Source organism: Peromyscus maniculatus, chromosome 19, assembly GCF_049852395.1.
Source record: "Peromyscus maniculatus bairdii isolate BWxNUB_F1_BW_parent chromosome 19, HU_Pman_BW_mat_3.1, whole genome shotgun sequence".
NCBI lineage: Eukaryota > Metazoa > Chordata > Mammalia > Rodentia > Cricetidae > Peromyscus > Peromyscus maniculatus.
In genome coordinates this window covers 72,270,747-72,284,010 of record NC_134870.1, presented here as the reverse complement: position 1 = coordinate 72,284,010, position 13,264 = coordinate 72,270,747, and the positions used below count along the sequence as shown (strand labels likewise).

Below are 13,264 nucleotides of genomic sequence, written 5' to 3'. Positions count from 1 at the left end.
GAGAACCTACACTTGACCCACAAGTAGGAAGCAGAGAGTGAGGGTCTGGGCCTGGCATGGGCTTTTGAAATCTCAAAGGCCACCCCAGGTGACACCTCATCCCCTCCAACAAGGCCACACCTTCTCATCCTTCACAAAACTGGTCTACCAGCTAGGGAGCAAGCATTCAAATTTGAGTCTTTTGAGACTATTCTCTTTCAAACCACCACACACTGTTTCCTGCATATACTTGATAACTGGTCGTCTTAGTCAAGAGTGTAAGCAGTCCCAGCCCCTTCTTAGATGTCACCAGGTGTGGCTTAGGCCTTGCAGACAGAGATGTCTGCTATCTGTCTGTTCACTAAGTAAGTGATGAATGAATGAGGAAGTAAATCAATCGACTACATGAAAAGGCAACATTTCCTCTTCCAGAAAATACCAGTTTGCTTTCTGTAGCTGAAGTTTTTCTCTCCAGCTCCCGCCAATCCTTCACAGTCCCATAGCCCACTTATAAAATAATCACTCAGATGCTTATATTACTTATAAACTGTATGGCCGTGGCAGGCTTCTTGCTAACTATTCTTATATCTTAAATCAACCCATTTCTATTCATCTATAAATTGCTACATGGCTCGTGGCTTGCTGGTATCTTAACATCTTCTCATGACAGTGGCTGGCAGATTCTCTCTGCCTCAACCTTCCACTTCCCAGAATTCTCCTTTCTCCTTGTCCCACCTATACTTTCAGCCTGGCTACTGGCCAATCAATGTTTTATTTATTAACCAATCAGAACAACACATTTAACATACAGAACATCCCACAGCAGCTTTCCATACAGAAAATAATGTATTTGTAACTGAAATACTTCTTGTTCTTTCTTTGGAACGCAGTTATGCTCTGAACTATTACCGTTGCTTCTCTTGAGTTCACTCACTCTCCTCAGGGAATTGACGTGCTGGTACCTCCCCAGCCCTGCACATTTCTCCATGTCCTAGACAGACACATTCTTAGAGAGCTAGTAAGTCTGAGAACAGGGCTAGGGAGGTGATTGGAAGTCAGCTGAGACAGCGCACACCCTAAGGTCCCCTGCCTGGTTGTGAGTTTGCCTCACGGGTCACAGGTTTACATCACTGGCTAATGGCAGAACTAGTTTGTTAACAAGTTGCCAAGACAGCCATTAAGTAATTGCACATGGCCCTTCCTAGGAACCATGCAACTGTGTGACGTTTCTTCTTTTCTACAGACTATTCTCAAAATGATTCTCTTTTAAAATGTGTATATGTGCCCTTGTATAATTTTAAAGTAATGCTGAATAAAACCAAAAATTAAAGGCACAGAATTTTACAAAGAAAAAAATTTTTAATTTCTTTTTTAAGTTCCATAATTATATTGGAATCTCATAAAAGATAAAAGTATTTTATGTGATTTCTAATTCTAATATACTAGCAACAGTTAGACCCAAAAATAATACCATTTTTAGCAATATAAATAGGCAGAGCACTTTACTATAACTCTGATAAAATACACAAGCACATGCCCAGGAACTATGGCACACCTTTGAAAGACTTTTAAAATGTAAAGGGCATTTTTGATTTGGAGACTGAACTTAATGGTGATTAGTGACAAACTGGCTCTAAAATTTAGATGGAATGGCAGGGAACCCAGCTTTGTTGAAACAGCTTGGGAAAAGAGCAAGGTTGATTGGCTCACTTTCATATTTCAAGACTTGCTATAAAATAACAGTAAAGGCAGTAGACAGGACAGACACAGGGAAGTGGAGAGAAACAAATCCACACTTCACCTCTGACCTTTGAATTCAAGTGGAGGAATGGGCAGTATCAAAAGATGATGTCAGGACAGCTGGTCATACTCACTTTCAGCCTTTACTCCCTCACTCCACATGTGCACAGGCACTCAAGTGACCATCGGTATACATGTAAACTGTAGGCCTTCTGGAAGAAATACAGGACAGAATAATTCGTAACTTGACAAAGAGTTTTTAGACATAGATCAAAACCATTATCCAGAAAGGAAAAAATAAATTGGACTTCATCATAATTTTAAAGTTTTGTATTATGAATTATGTAGTTTGGGAAGTGAGAACATGAAACCACACCATGGACTGGGAGAAAATATGTTCAAGTTACACTCTGACAAAGGACTTTTATTCATAATATATAAAGAACTCTCAAGATTCAGCAAGGAAAAAAAAAACAGTTTAAAGAGTGAACAAAAGATCTAAACTAACCTCACAGTTGATATACAGATGTCAAGGAAGCCTGTGAAGAATGCTCAACATTATTTTCCACCTACGTTACAAACTTAGACCAATCAACTAGCAGTACACGCCAATTAAAAATGGCTAAAATAACTACCCAGGGCTGGTGAAGTCATGAATCTTGGAGGACAACCTGTCACAGCCACTTGACTCCATCATAACGCCTAACTTTATACTAAGGCCTGTGCACCCACAAATAAGTGTGGCTATCACCCCAAATCAAAGAGTCGTCTTTTTGCAGCACACAGAGACCATTACAGAAAGCTAAACAGGTCAGAATCAGAGATCAGCTCATCATGGAGACCCCAGCCCCAGCAGACACATCCACAACACTACTCCCGCACCTAAGGCTCAGGGACATCTCAGAAGAGAAAGTGAAGACCAGGAAATCCACTGTGTGATTGTCTTCTAGAAATGACAAGGAAGCTACCTCACGATACCTCAACAATATGACTGCTTAAACAAGACCTGAACAATAACAATACCAAAGGAAAACCCATGCGGTCCCACCTGTAGACTAAGAACTACAGGGAGCTAACAGCTGCTGGGAGGGGAGAATTAGTCTCTCCCAAGGATGAGCTTTTAATTGGTTATCCAGTACAAAGTGATCAGCTCTGAAATTACACACACACAAGCAACACCAAACGGACTCTGCAGGCTGTGCTTCTGTATTGATGCACACATATACAATGAATATATTTTATATATATTCAAAGAAAAAGAGGCCATCAGTTTAAGAGGAAGTAAGCGGGGGTATGGTCGGGGTTGGGAGGAGGGAAGTGATGTAATTAGATTTTAATTTAAAAATCGACTTAAAAAAAAAAGAAATGCCGAAGTTCCCAATACTCGTAAACCTACAAGCTGGTGAGGATGTGCACCAACAGGAAGTTCATGGTGGCTTTGTCATAGTTGCCAAGAGCTCCTTGGACCACGGAAGAGATAAGCGTTCTAGTGACCATAAAACAGCAGCAGTGGCGCTGATGTGTGGAGGGATCCTGTGCAGAAGTGAGAAGGGAAACAGATCATTCACACGATGAGAGTCACAGATGAATCTCAACTCCGAGTTACCTTGATCCCATTCCCCTGAGATCTGGAGATGACAGAACCTGAGGGCAAGAACAGATCAGTGGTTGACAAGACTTGAACTATGGGGTGGGATGATGGGGGGGCGTGCTGTATCTGCTGCTGTGTTGTCGGCACCTCACGATGCACGTCAGAACCTCCAGACTTGCAGAATGGAACTGCTGTGGCTCTGATAGGAAGCAAAGTTAGTTGAGATGGCCTGGGAGAATACTGTAATGAAAGAGGGAGTCCTGGCTCTTCTGAGAAGCCAGAAACGTCCTCTGCTGGCACCCAAAGGACAGATCTGCTCAAGTGTAGTCCTGTGTGCACATCAGTATGCACACCTGTAACCTGCACGTAACCACAGCATGATTCCAGCCCACATGTGTGTCATAAACATGTCACTGTGAGCCACGCATGCGTCCCACACCCAGTAACACGTTGTGCTTTCATGCTGATGGTTTGCTCATCTTGGGGTTGATTAACCCTTTTGCAGAATTCTTTTTTTTATTACATTTTTGGTTCATCTACAATCCAAGTGTGTAATGTTTTATTGGAAATATATTAATGGTAACTCACATTAATGTGCTGTCATTAATAGTTTCTATATGTTATATTGTATAGTTTGACTTGAGATACATGTCATTATCTGTATTTCATGGAAAAGGAAACTGAGGCATGCATATTTAGTCAGAAGCTGAGGATAAACCAAGAGGTGTGTACTGGGCAAGGCTGACTCTAGATGTCTGTCCAGAGCCTGTGTGCTCTTCACATGTTTACCGCATGGACAGAGCCCCTGTTGGGTAGCCTGGTCTTTGATACTTGAGTGACTGAGCCTGTCATTCAAAGGAGCAGGCATTCCGTATCTGGAAGAACAGTTTTATAAGCAGCTTGAAGTCCACAGTCAATGAGTTGCTTCCGTGGCTAAAATATTGGTACCACAGAGTGAGATTCTTTCGCTCACAGATCTGTTTGTAAGCATTTGCATCAAGGAACATTTCCTCTGATTACTTAGTGATGGTTTTTAGATCCATTTTATTATGTAGAGACGTATTAATCTGTGGCCTGTATAGAGTCAGCAGTAGTCATACATGAAGATTAGATGTGTGGCCTTAATGCCCTGATATGTTTGCAGCCTTAACAAGACCCATGGCACAAATGTCCCCATTAACTTCCAGCGTTTAAATTGATCATTTCCTCTCAGTCTCAGTGCATTTCAGAAAATCTGGCTATTAAGTAAATCTCTTCACTTATACAAAACATTAAAGTTAAATTTCCTTTTACATTCCTGAAGTAAAATTAGTCACATGCTTAATTACAGATGAACTTTATGGCTAAAGAAACCTGCTAAAGTTCTCTGCTTTTAAAATCACTATTAACTTTAATAAATTATAGTATAGTTGAATTCTTCTTGTGCTCATCTGTAGTAAGGATTAAGGCTCAGTCAGCATCTTCACTGATGGACACTTACAACCAAGGAAACTGCTTAGATGAAAGTTTAACTGTTGTTTACAGTTAAAGTACAACTTGAATTATAGTCTGTACACGTACCTGCATGCATGAGTGTGCACTACATGTGTGTAGATGCCCGCAGAGGCCCAGGTATGTTCACATCCCCCGAAGCTGGGGCTCCAGGTGGTTGTTCTGCACTGCCTTCTGTTGGAAGGACATGAAGCTCCCTGAGCTGCCACACTGTCTCTCCAGCTCTGCGGCACACATCTTCCTACTCATGCACTTCCATCACTAGAAGCCCCAACATACTCTAGGTCATCATGGGATCTAGGCTTTGGTGTGTGATTGCTATCTGCATCCCAGAATTGTCTCCTGGGCCCCATAACAGTCCAACTTTCATTGTGGGCACTTATGCCCACATCTCCTAAAGAAACTCTCTCCCAGGAAAAGGAATATATTAAAAGCAGAACTTTGGACTTTGATTCACTGACATCACAGGATGCCAGAGGCATGCAAGTAGGAGCTGAAGGAGAGGGCCAGACTCCCCATTCTTGACCTACACATGCAGGTGTCTCCATAAGGGAGCGGCTCATACCCATCCTACTCTGGACCTTAGGACTGAGAGTAAGGGCAGTGAGCCCTGGACCATGCTTCTTTACACAGAAGTATCCCAAGCCTGTGAGATTCAGTGCAGGTGACTGTTCTGTGCTGGGAGCCTGTGCTTAGTTTGAATGGTGAAGCAGAGTACACAGGAAACCATTCCATCTATCCGTGCTGTACTTACTAATGTGGAAGATTTTCCTGAAAAGAAATTTTTATTCAGGTGGGACAAGTCACAACTGAAATGCCTTCACCATTTTTATTTGGGAGTGGGGAAGTCCAGAGAAAACTGAGAAGTAAATATTTCCAAAAAGTAACAAAATAGAGGTAAAATACTTTTATTACGATCTTTATCTACTAGTTCAGTTAAATGTTTGTCTGTAGATACCAACTTCCGGGTTACTAGGAATCCAAGGGCATGGCTGTGGCTTAAGAACTCCACAGATGAGAGGAGAAGGCATATAAGACCCCAACCAACCACAGGCATTCAGTGCACACCCATGATGCCCACCCAGGCAGCTTCTTCAGGGGACAGCATCACCTGAGGTACCCTTTGTCAGGGTTAGGACAACATATGGGTGGGCCTAGGGCCCTTGAGAGGCTCCCAATTGTAGTTGAAGTTCTTCTGTGTCCACCCAGGTCTGTAGCTACTCAGACCCAAGTAAACACACAGAGACTTATATTACTTATAAACTGTATGGCCGTGGCATACAGGCTTCTTGCTATCTAGTTCTTATATCTTCAATTAACCCATTTTTATTAATCTATAAGTTGCCATGTGGCTTGTGGCTTACCAGTACATTGCATCTTGCTTCTCATGACAACGGCTGGCAGTGTCTCCTCATTCAGCCTTCCACTTTAGCAGAATTCTCCTCTCTGCTTATCCCACCTGTACTATACTTCCTGCCTGGCTACTGGCCAATCAGCATTTTATTTATCAGTCAGCCAGAGCAACACATTCACAGCATACAGAAAGACATCTCCAGCACCCAATCCCCTGTCCCTTGGGAATATATTGTCAGGCACGCTGCTCTGCTCTCCTAATAAACTATTCTACTGTCCACCCTAGGGGAGATCCCTTTCCTTCAAGACCTTCCTCATTTGGGTTTTGATCAGTATTTACCAAGGTAAGATGGACCCTGATTTTGCCAGACCAAAAGTGTGTGTGTGTGTGTGTGTGTGTGTCTGTGTGTCTGTGTGTCTGTGTGTCTGTGTGTCTGTGTGTGTCTGTATCTATGTCTTTGTGTGTGTGTGTGTGTGTGTGTGTGTGTGTGTGTGTGTGTGTGTGTAGGCAGTACTGTTTTCTATTTTCACCCGCAAATTAAATTTCAACAGTTTTAATTTCTTCAGCAGTGACATATTGGCCTCTGTTTATCTTGTAGATTGGTATTCCAGCATGTAGATGTGTGCAGTGATATTCTAGGGAGAGCTTTTGGTTTTGGAGATTTTGAATTTTAGAGATAGGGTGTCTTGTAGCCCAAGTGGGTTCGGTCAAACTCATCTGTAGCTGAGACTGGTCTTGAACCCCTGATCCTTCTATTTCTGCCTTCCAAGTGCTGAGATTACAGGTCTGTGTCCCGTGCCCAGTGTGTGTGGTGCTAAGGGTCAAGCCCATGACCTCCTTTATACAAAGCCGGTGCTCTACCTACTTAGCTGCGTTCCCCAGCCCCAGACTGGTACTTTTTAACTATTGTATGTCAGCTAATCAGAAAACTCTAGTAAGCACTTTTTATATTGTGCTATACAATGGTTTTCTATGAGATAGTGAAAATAATAAGGCTTTGAGATACCTGTTACGTAACTGGAAGCTATTGCCCTCCGCTAGAGTTCCAGTGAAGGACAAATTACCCGAGCATAACTGGCTGGCAGATCAGAGATCTTGTGTAAGACATACTATGAAATCAACCAGAGCGGAAGTTGGCTTCCTGCAGCTCTTTAGAATGTCTGAACCTCCAGCATTGGGCTGGCCTGTGTGTCCTCACGAAGAGTGTGTGTGCTCCTGGTCCCTGGTGCGTGTGTAAGCCAGCCGGCCCTGTGCTCCCTTCTCTAGCTAGCTTATGCAGTCAGTTCCCAGTCGGCAAAGAAGCTGCACTGAAAGGCTGCTCTACCCTCCTTCTCCCAGGTGGCATCCTCATGTACGGGGCCCTGGTGCTCTTCGAGGCGGAGTTCGTCCACGTCGTGGCCATCTCCTTCACAGCACTCATCCTGACTGAGCTGCTCATGGTAGCTCTGACTATCAGGACGTGGCACTGGCTGATGGTTGTGGCGGAGTTCCTCAGTCTGGGCTGCTATGTTGCCTCACTTGCTTTTCTAAATGAGTATTTTGGTAAGTGCCTGGAGCTTTGATTCATGATCTGCAGCAAACTAACCTTTTGTTGTTATCTCTTCAATAGCTCATATTATAGACAAATCCCATAGCAGAAAGTTTCACAACACAGAAGCTGGTTTTTATGGAAAGATAAAAATCTTGCAGTGATTTTGTACAGTTAAGACCTTCACAGTCTTACTTGTTTGTTTCCAATCATTTTCCCTACAAGAGCTGTGCAATGTATGTTTTCATGGTGGAAGCCACTGACTGCTTCAAGGCAGGTGCTTTTAGAGAGGAGGTCTGGGTGGGCATGAGCCATGTGTATTCTACTTCCTTCTGCTGTCTACAGAAGTTACAGCAGCCCAGCAGCCAGCCAGGTTCCTCACGGTAGCCTTAGGCTCCTCACTGTGTGACGAGGGGTCTTCACCAGCACTCCCTGAGATGGAGTCCAACGCCTGTTGCTTCTAATGCATTCCTTATGCTAGCCCTAGCCCAGCTCACAATGACTTGCCAGATGACTTTGGGATATGGGGCCACTCTGAGCCCAGCTTTCTTAGAAAAAAGGTCCCAAGTGAAGTGTGCTGTGTTTCCTCAGGAGTGGCCCATCTGTGAATCTGCAGTACTGTGTCCTCAACGTTCCCAGTACCTCCCATGTCCCTTGGCACTGCTGCATTGGCACTGCTGCACCCTCTCTGTGCAGCGCCCTCACCTGGCCCTCTCTGCTACGCACTAATAGGTTTCGCCATTCTTCTTCCCCAGCCAGAGGTTGAGAATGGCAGAAGCCAGGTCACCTCGGTTGTTGTGGCTGATTCTTTCCCGAGATCTGTCAAATCAAGGCAGAAAGCAAAGGTGCCCATTTGAGCATCAGTGAGTGTGGGGCTGCACTGCTCCTGGTGTACAGAAAGTACCCAGTGGGGTACCCACTTCCCAGGCTTCAAACAGAGGGTTTGGGCATGCTCCATGCACCCATGGTGTGCGTTCTTATAGCTGCCTGATAGGCAAGCGGTGTGGTTCCTATCCGAAAGGAAAGGCTCCAGGCTTCAGAAAGGAGAAAGCTTTATGTGTCCCTCTGTGTTCTCCATGTTCACACATGACAGCAGCAACAGGTGCCATCATGAGCAGTTGTCCATACAAGTTAGGTACACACCTATGGCCCCTGCACTTAACATGGAGACACTGCAACTTTGGGGTGATGAGTGTGGAGTTTGCACACTGATGAATAACAAAACCTCTCTAGGTTGTGGATCAAAGCCACAGTGAGTAAATTCAGTTGCTGTAGGCCATCACTCTTCAGACCAGGCAGGGGATGATGCAGATGAGGAGTGGAAAGACTTAGCTATACATTAAGAGAAACCTGAAACATACATATATAATGCCTATGACTTGTAAGAAAGGGCTCTCAAATGAGAGTGTCAGGTGTGGCAGTGTTCTGAAGTGGACACTCCTAGACACTAGCACAGATTCAGGGAACGTGTCTGGGCATTTGCTTCCATGTTATAGTGACGTAACTGTTATATTGCATTCTGTTTAAAAGATTATGTGGCAGCAGGCAATGAAATGAAAGTTTAAAACCCCAAGCACAAGTGCATTTCACGCTAACATTCTACTGCTCTTGAACGCATTTCTCCAGTAAGTAGCTAACTAACCACTTAATGCCTGAGCCTCTTTCCAGCTTTCCTTCACCTGCTTTATTCATGTTTTCTCTTGGCACAGGTATAGGCAGAGTATCTTTTGGCGCTTTCTTAGGTAGGTAAAGTTATTATTCCCTTCCAGATACAGACATTTAGGAAAACAGTGTTGGTGGGCACACAAGGCTAATTCTTTAAAGTTCCAGTACAAACCAGTTTTCCTCTAACTCAGCACTTCTCACCTCACTGAGACCTCGGGAAACCGCCCTGAGCTACCTACCCGCATAGTGTGCTCCTGGGTGTTTTCTGGCATCTGGCCCAGCTGTCCTTCCTAAAACAGACTTGCCAATAAGTGCCAACTAGAGGCTTTCTCCAGCTGTGCATGTAGGGCCTAGGCTCCAGGCCCTAATGTAAGTCTGTAACTCTAGTGAGCAGACCCTCTTATCCCAGCTTTAACAGCAGTCTAGTGGACTCTGCAGTTTCTAGACTCTTATGCACAGGTGAGAATTTTCACGTGTGTTGCCATGAGGACTTTGATGACCTTGTTCACAGCAAAGTGAGCCTGTGTCCTCTGTGAATCATGCTAAAGTATTGTCTGCCTGTTAGCCACGTACAATCCCTTCCTAATGCCAAAATGTGTTCACTGTGTTGAGAGAAGCACAGATTGAACAGGTGTACAGACCAGACAGCTGGGGGCAGTCAGGACAGTCAAGGTCAAGGGCAGACCTGTGTGCATGACCATGATGGAGCCCATGGCTCTGGGAACGCTGAGGGGTTCAGTCTGGGTGGGGTATGATCTTAGGGCCTAGAAGCTCCTGTAGTTGGCTCTCAATCTCTCCTCCACCTCCTCCTACAGATGTTGCCTTCATCACAACCGTGACCTTCTTGTGGAAAGTGTCAGCCATCACTGTGGTCAGCTGCCTTCCACTCTACGTGCTCAAGTACTTGAAGCGAAAGCTGTCCCCTCCCAGCTACTCCAAGCTGTCCTCCTGAGTATGACAAGAGGCCAGGTAGAGACACTCGTGCGCTGCTGGGCAGCATGAGGGCCTGGCACTGCTGGGGGGCTGAGGGCTGTGCTCCCCGGCCTTCCTCCCAGTGTCTGTGCTGAAGCAGCGGGAACAGCTACTGAAGGGAAGTGATTGCTTCAGCACGGCTGGGCAGGCTTTCGTGCCTGAGCATCCGGAGCCTGACTCCTGCAGTGTCCCACACCCGGCTCCTTTCTTTGATGGTGTACTGTAGAAAGCCATTCCTGCGCAGACTGGAGATGCCATGCCTGCACACGCCACTGAGCCTCAGCAGACAGTGGGCCTGCTCGTCCACACTCTGCCGCTGGCACACTCCTCCTCTTCAGATGCAGTTTCGCTTCTCAGCGGACAGTACACACATAACAAGCCCAATGGCCAAGCGGTGACACTTCTGATATCCTAATTCCGTTGCAGCTATGAATGTAAACCATTCCTCACGACACTGCTGTTAGCTGGTACATTTTTATATCCGTAAAACCATATTCAACCGTTTACGTAGAACTCAGCTGTCCTGTGTCACTCACAGCACCACAGTGCTTTGCTTCCTTCGTAGGTGTCCCTAGTCCACCCGGGCTTCATACTCTCGGCACTCGTCTGAGCTTGTGACGGCAGATCCTCTGTCGAAGGCTGCACTGAGGGCTGATGGGGTTCCTTGGAGGGATGCTGGTTAGAGTTCGCCCCGTGCATTGTGTGTGCGGCTCTGCACTGGGCAGTGTGTGCGCACCACACAGTGGCTCTCGTGACCTCAGCTCTTCACACTGTAAAGCAGGCTGTGGGAGTCTCCTTTGCACTAGTTTTTGTATGTGTCTATGCTCTTCTGCTTGACTCCCCTCAAATGTGGGCTCTAAGACCCCGAGATCTTTGGGGAAGGACAAGCTGTGTGAGTGGAGTACTGAGGATGTTGCCCTAGCAGGCCACGGTCTGGGCAGGACCCTCCACCTAGGCTCCTGTGAGTGAGCACTGCTTTTCAGAGGAGAAACTCTTGGGCTGCAAATAAAGCTTCATCTGTCCCTACAGTGCCTGTTGACTTGACCGCTTTTGTTATTAGTAAGGAACCTCCTGGATGCTTTAGCATTCCCTTTCCCGACAGAACTGCAGTCAGGAAAAGCTGTTTCCTGTATCCCCACAAGGTGTCACTGTTTGTTGTCAGTTCACAGGCGGTTTTCTTCTCCCTTTTGAAAGAGGGAGCCCAGAGGTCATTGACCAACATGTCTGACTAGACTTCATGATGTCCCCACCCCTTCATTGATGCAGCGTGAATTAAGGGTATCGGATTCACAGAAATGCCAAGAGGCCATGAGCTGAGGGCATATTGCTTGAGTCAAGGTGTAGACTGACTGCAGATCACTCACTCACCTGGGAACACACACACACACACACACACACACACACACACACACACACACACACACACACAACTAACCAGCGTGGTGGTAAAGAGTTTTGGGCAGCCTCGGAGAACAATACCATGAGCCTCTGGGGTTCAGCGACTTTCACACAGTAGTGGGATACAGAGCAGGAGAAGTAGTCAGCCTTTACGTCTTCAGAGGTTGAGATGCATGAAATCCTAGTTAGAGGCTGTGGGAAGCCAATGTGGTTTCTCATCCATGAAGTGAACATAATCTCCCCCTCAGGGTGCCGCTGTCCGGGTCAAATGAGACGACGATGGGAGGAAGCCCTGAGCAGATGCCTGGCACACAGTGACTCAGAAGGTCTGTGTAGCACTGGTCCTTGGCCGGATTGAAGAAAATGACTGCTTAATAAAGGATCATTAGACCTGATCTAGCTCAGGCCTACAAAATAGCTCTTCAAGTGTCAGGGGAAAAGAGCCACCTTGAGGGGCGGCGTTGTGTTCCTGCTGACTTCTGAGACAACCTTGCTGAGTGTAGTTTTAAATTCTGGAGCTGTGTCGGCTCCAGAAATTCTCCTGGCCAGGCTTGCCTGCTGTGAGCACTTTCCAGCCCTCCCAGGGCGTCTGCAGGCCTGCCCCTCTGCCTTGTGCAAAGGGCGGGCCTCTGCACTGTCTAAGGACCCTGGTCTCGACCTCACTCCCCATGGGAAGCTCCAAAGCAGGAAACTCACAAGTTCTTCCAGTACACAAAGGCATGTGGCAGACATGGTCTTGCTTATTACACATGAAAAATGGATGTAAGGAAGCTGGCAGGAGAGACAGCAAGTGGACAGACTCCTTGGAAAGATGAAAAGGTCCACTCACTCCAAGAAGGAGACAGCCTTGGGATCGGAGGATGGAGTGGACAGAGTACAGAGCAGTGGAGTGGAGTGGAGGGTGGCACAGGAAAGGCCAGGGACCTGGGCAGGCATGGCGGGTGAACAGAGGGGAGAATGAGCTGTGGCCAGGTGGGCAGGTGTGTGGGTAGGCAGCTGTACGGACAGTGGTTAAATAGGTGAGTGGATAGGTCAGTGTGTGGGGGGATGGATGGATGGGCGGGCAGGTGGTCGGTGTGCCCAGTCGGTGAATAAGTGAGGAAGCAGACAGCTGGATAGACGTATTGATAAACAGATGAGTATAGACTGGTGGGTGGGTGGATGCTGGGTGAAGAGTGGCCGGGTGGGCGGGTAAACTTAGATGGCCGCATAACATTTCAGCCTGGAACCACCATGCTTTTTCTTCCGACAGCTGTGAAGCAGAGAGGGCCCCGCTGTGTTCCCACAGAACCATAACATTGTTAAAGTGGCCGCTGGGCCTTCCCTGTGGTGCTCAGAGCCCAGCAAAGAGGCTGTAGTAGAAAGACTCAGAGTACCGAGCAAGCCAAGTGCTGGCCCACCTCTGCGGGAGGCCTGGGAACCTGTTCTCATGGGCAACTCCAAGCATGATAAGTGTACCAGAGGCCTTGGTCAAAAGACAGCTGACCCAGCTAGACAAAAAGCAAAACTAACTATATGTTAGACTGAGACACAGTGGGCTGAAAGC

At 46.4% G+C, this 13,264-nt stretch overlaps 1 protein-coding gene across 50 annotated transcripts in view; it reads left to right on the top strand.

Moving 5' to 3' along the window:
* Atp9b (ATPase phospholipid transporting 9B (putative)) overlaps nucleotides 1-12,113 on the top strand; it is a 241,402-nt gene extending 229,289 nt beyond the window's left edge. For 22 of the 50 annotated variants that reach the window (XM_076555618.1, XM_076555612.1, XM_076555592.1 and 19 more), the window contains 4 exons: nucleotides 6,441-6,498; nucleotides 7,494-7,697; nucleotides 9,393-9,425; nucleotides 10,164-11,348. In XM_076555618.1, the coding sequence (XP_076411733.1) occupies nucleotides 6,441-6,498; nucleotides 7,494-7,697; nucleotides 9,393-9,425; nucleotides 10,164-10,300 (432 nt within the window). In that variant the 3' untranslated portion in view covers nucleotides 10,301-11,348. Of the gene's footprint in view, nucleotides 1-5,755; nucleotides 5,959-6,440; nucleotides 6,499-7,493; nucleotides 7,698-9,392; nucleotides 9,426-10,163; nucleotides 11,349-11,966 lie in introns of those variants that run through there. The other 28 variants (XM_076555619.1, XM_076555613.1, XM_076555593.1 and 25 more) reach the window with 5 other exon arrangements.
* The last annotated feature ends 1,151 nt before the right edge of the window (nucleotides 12,114-13,264 follow it).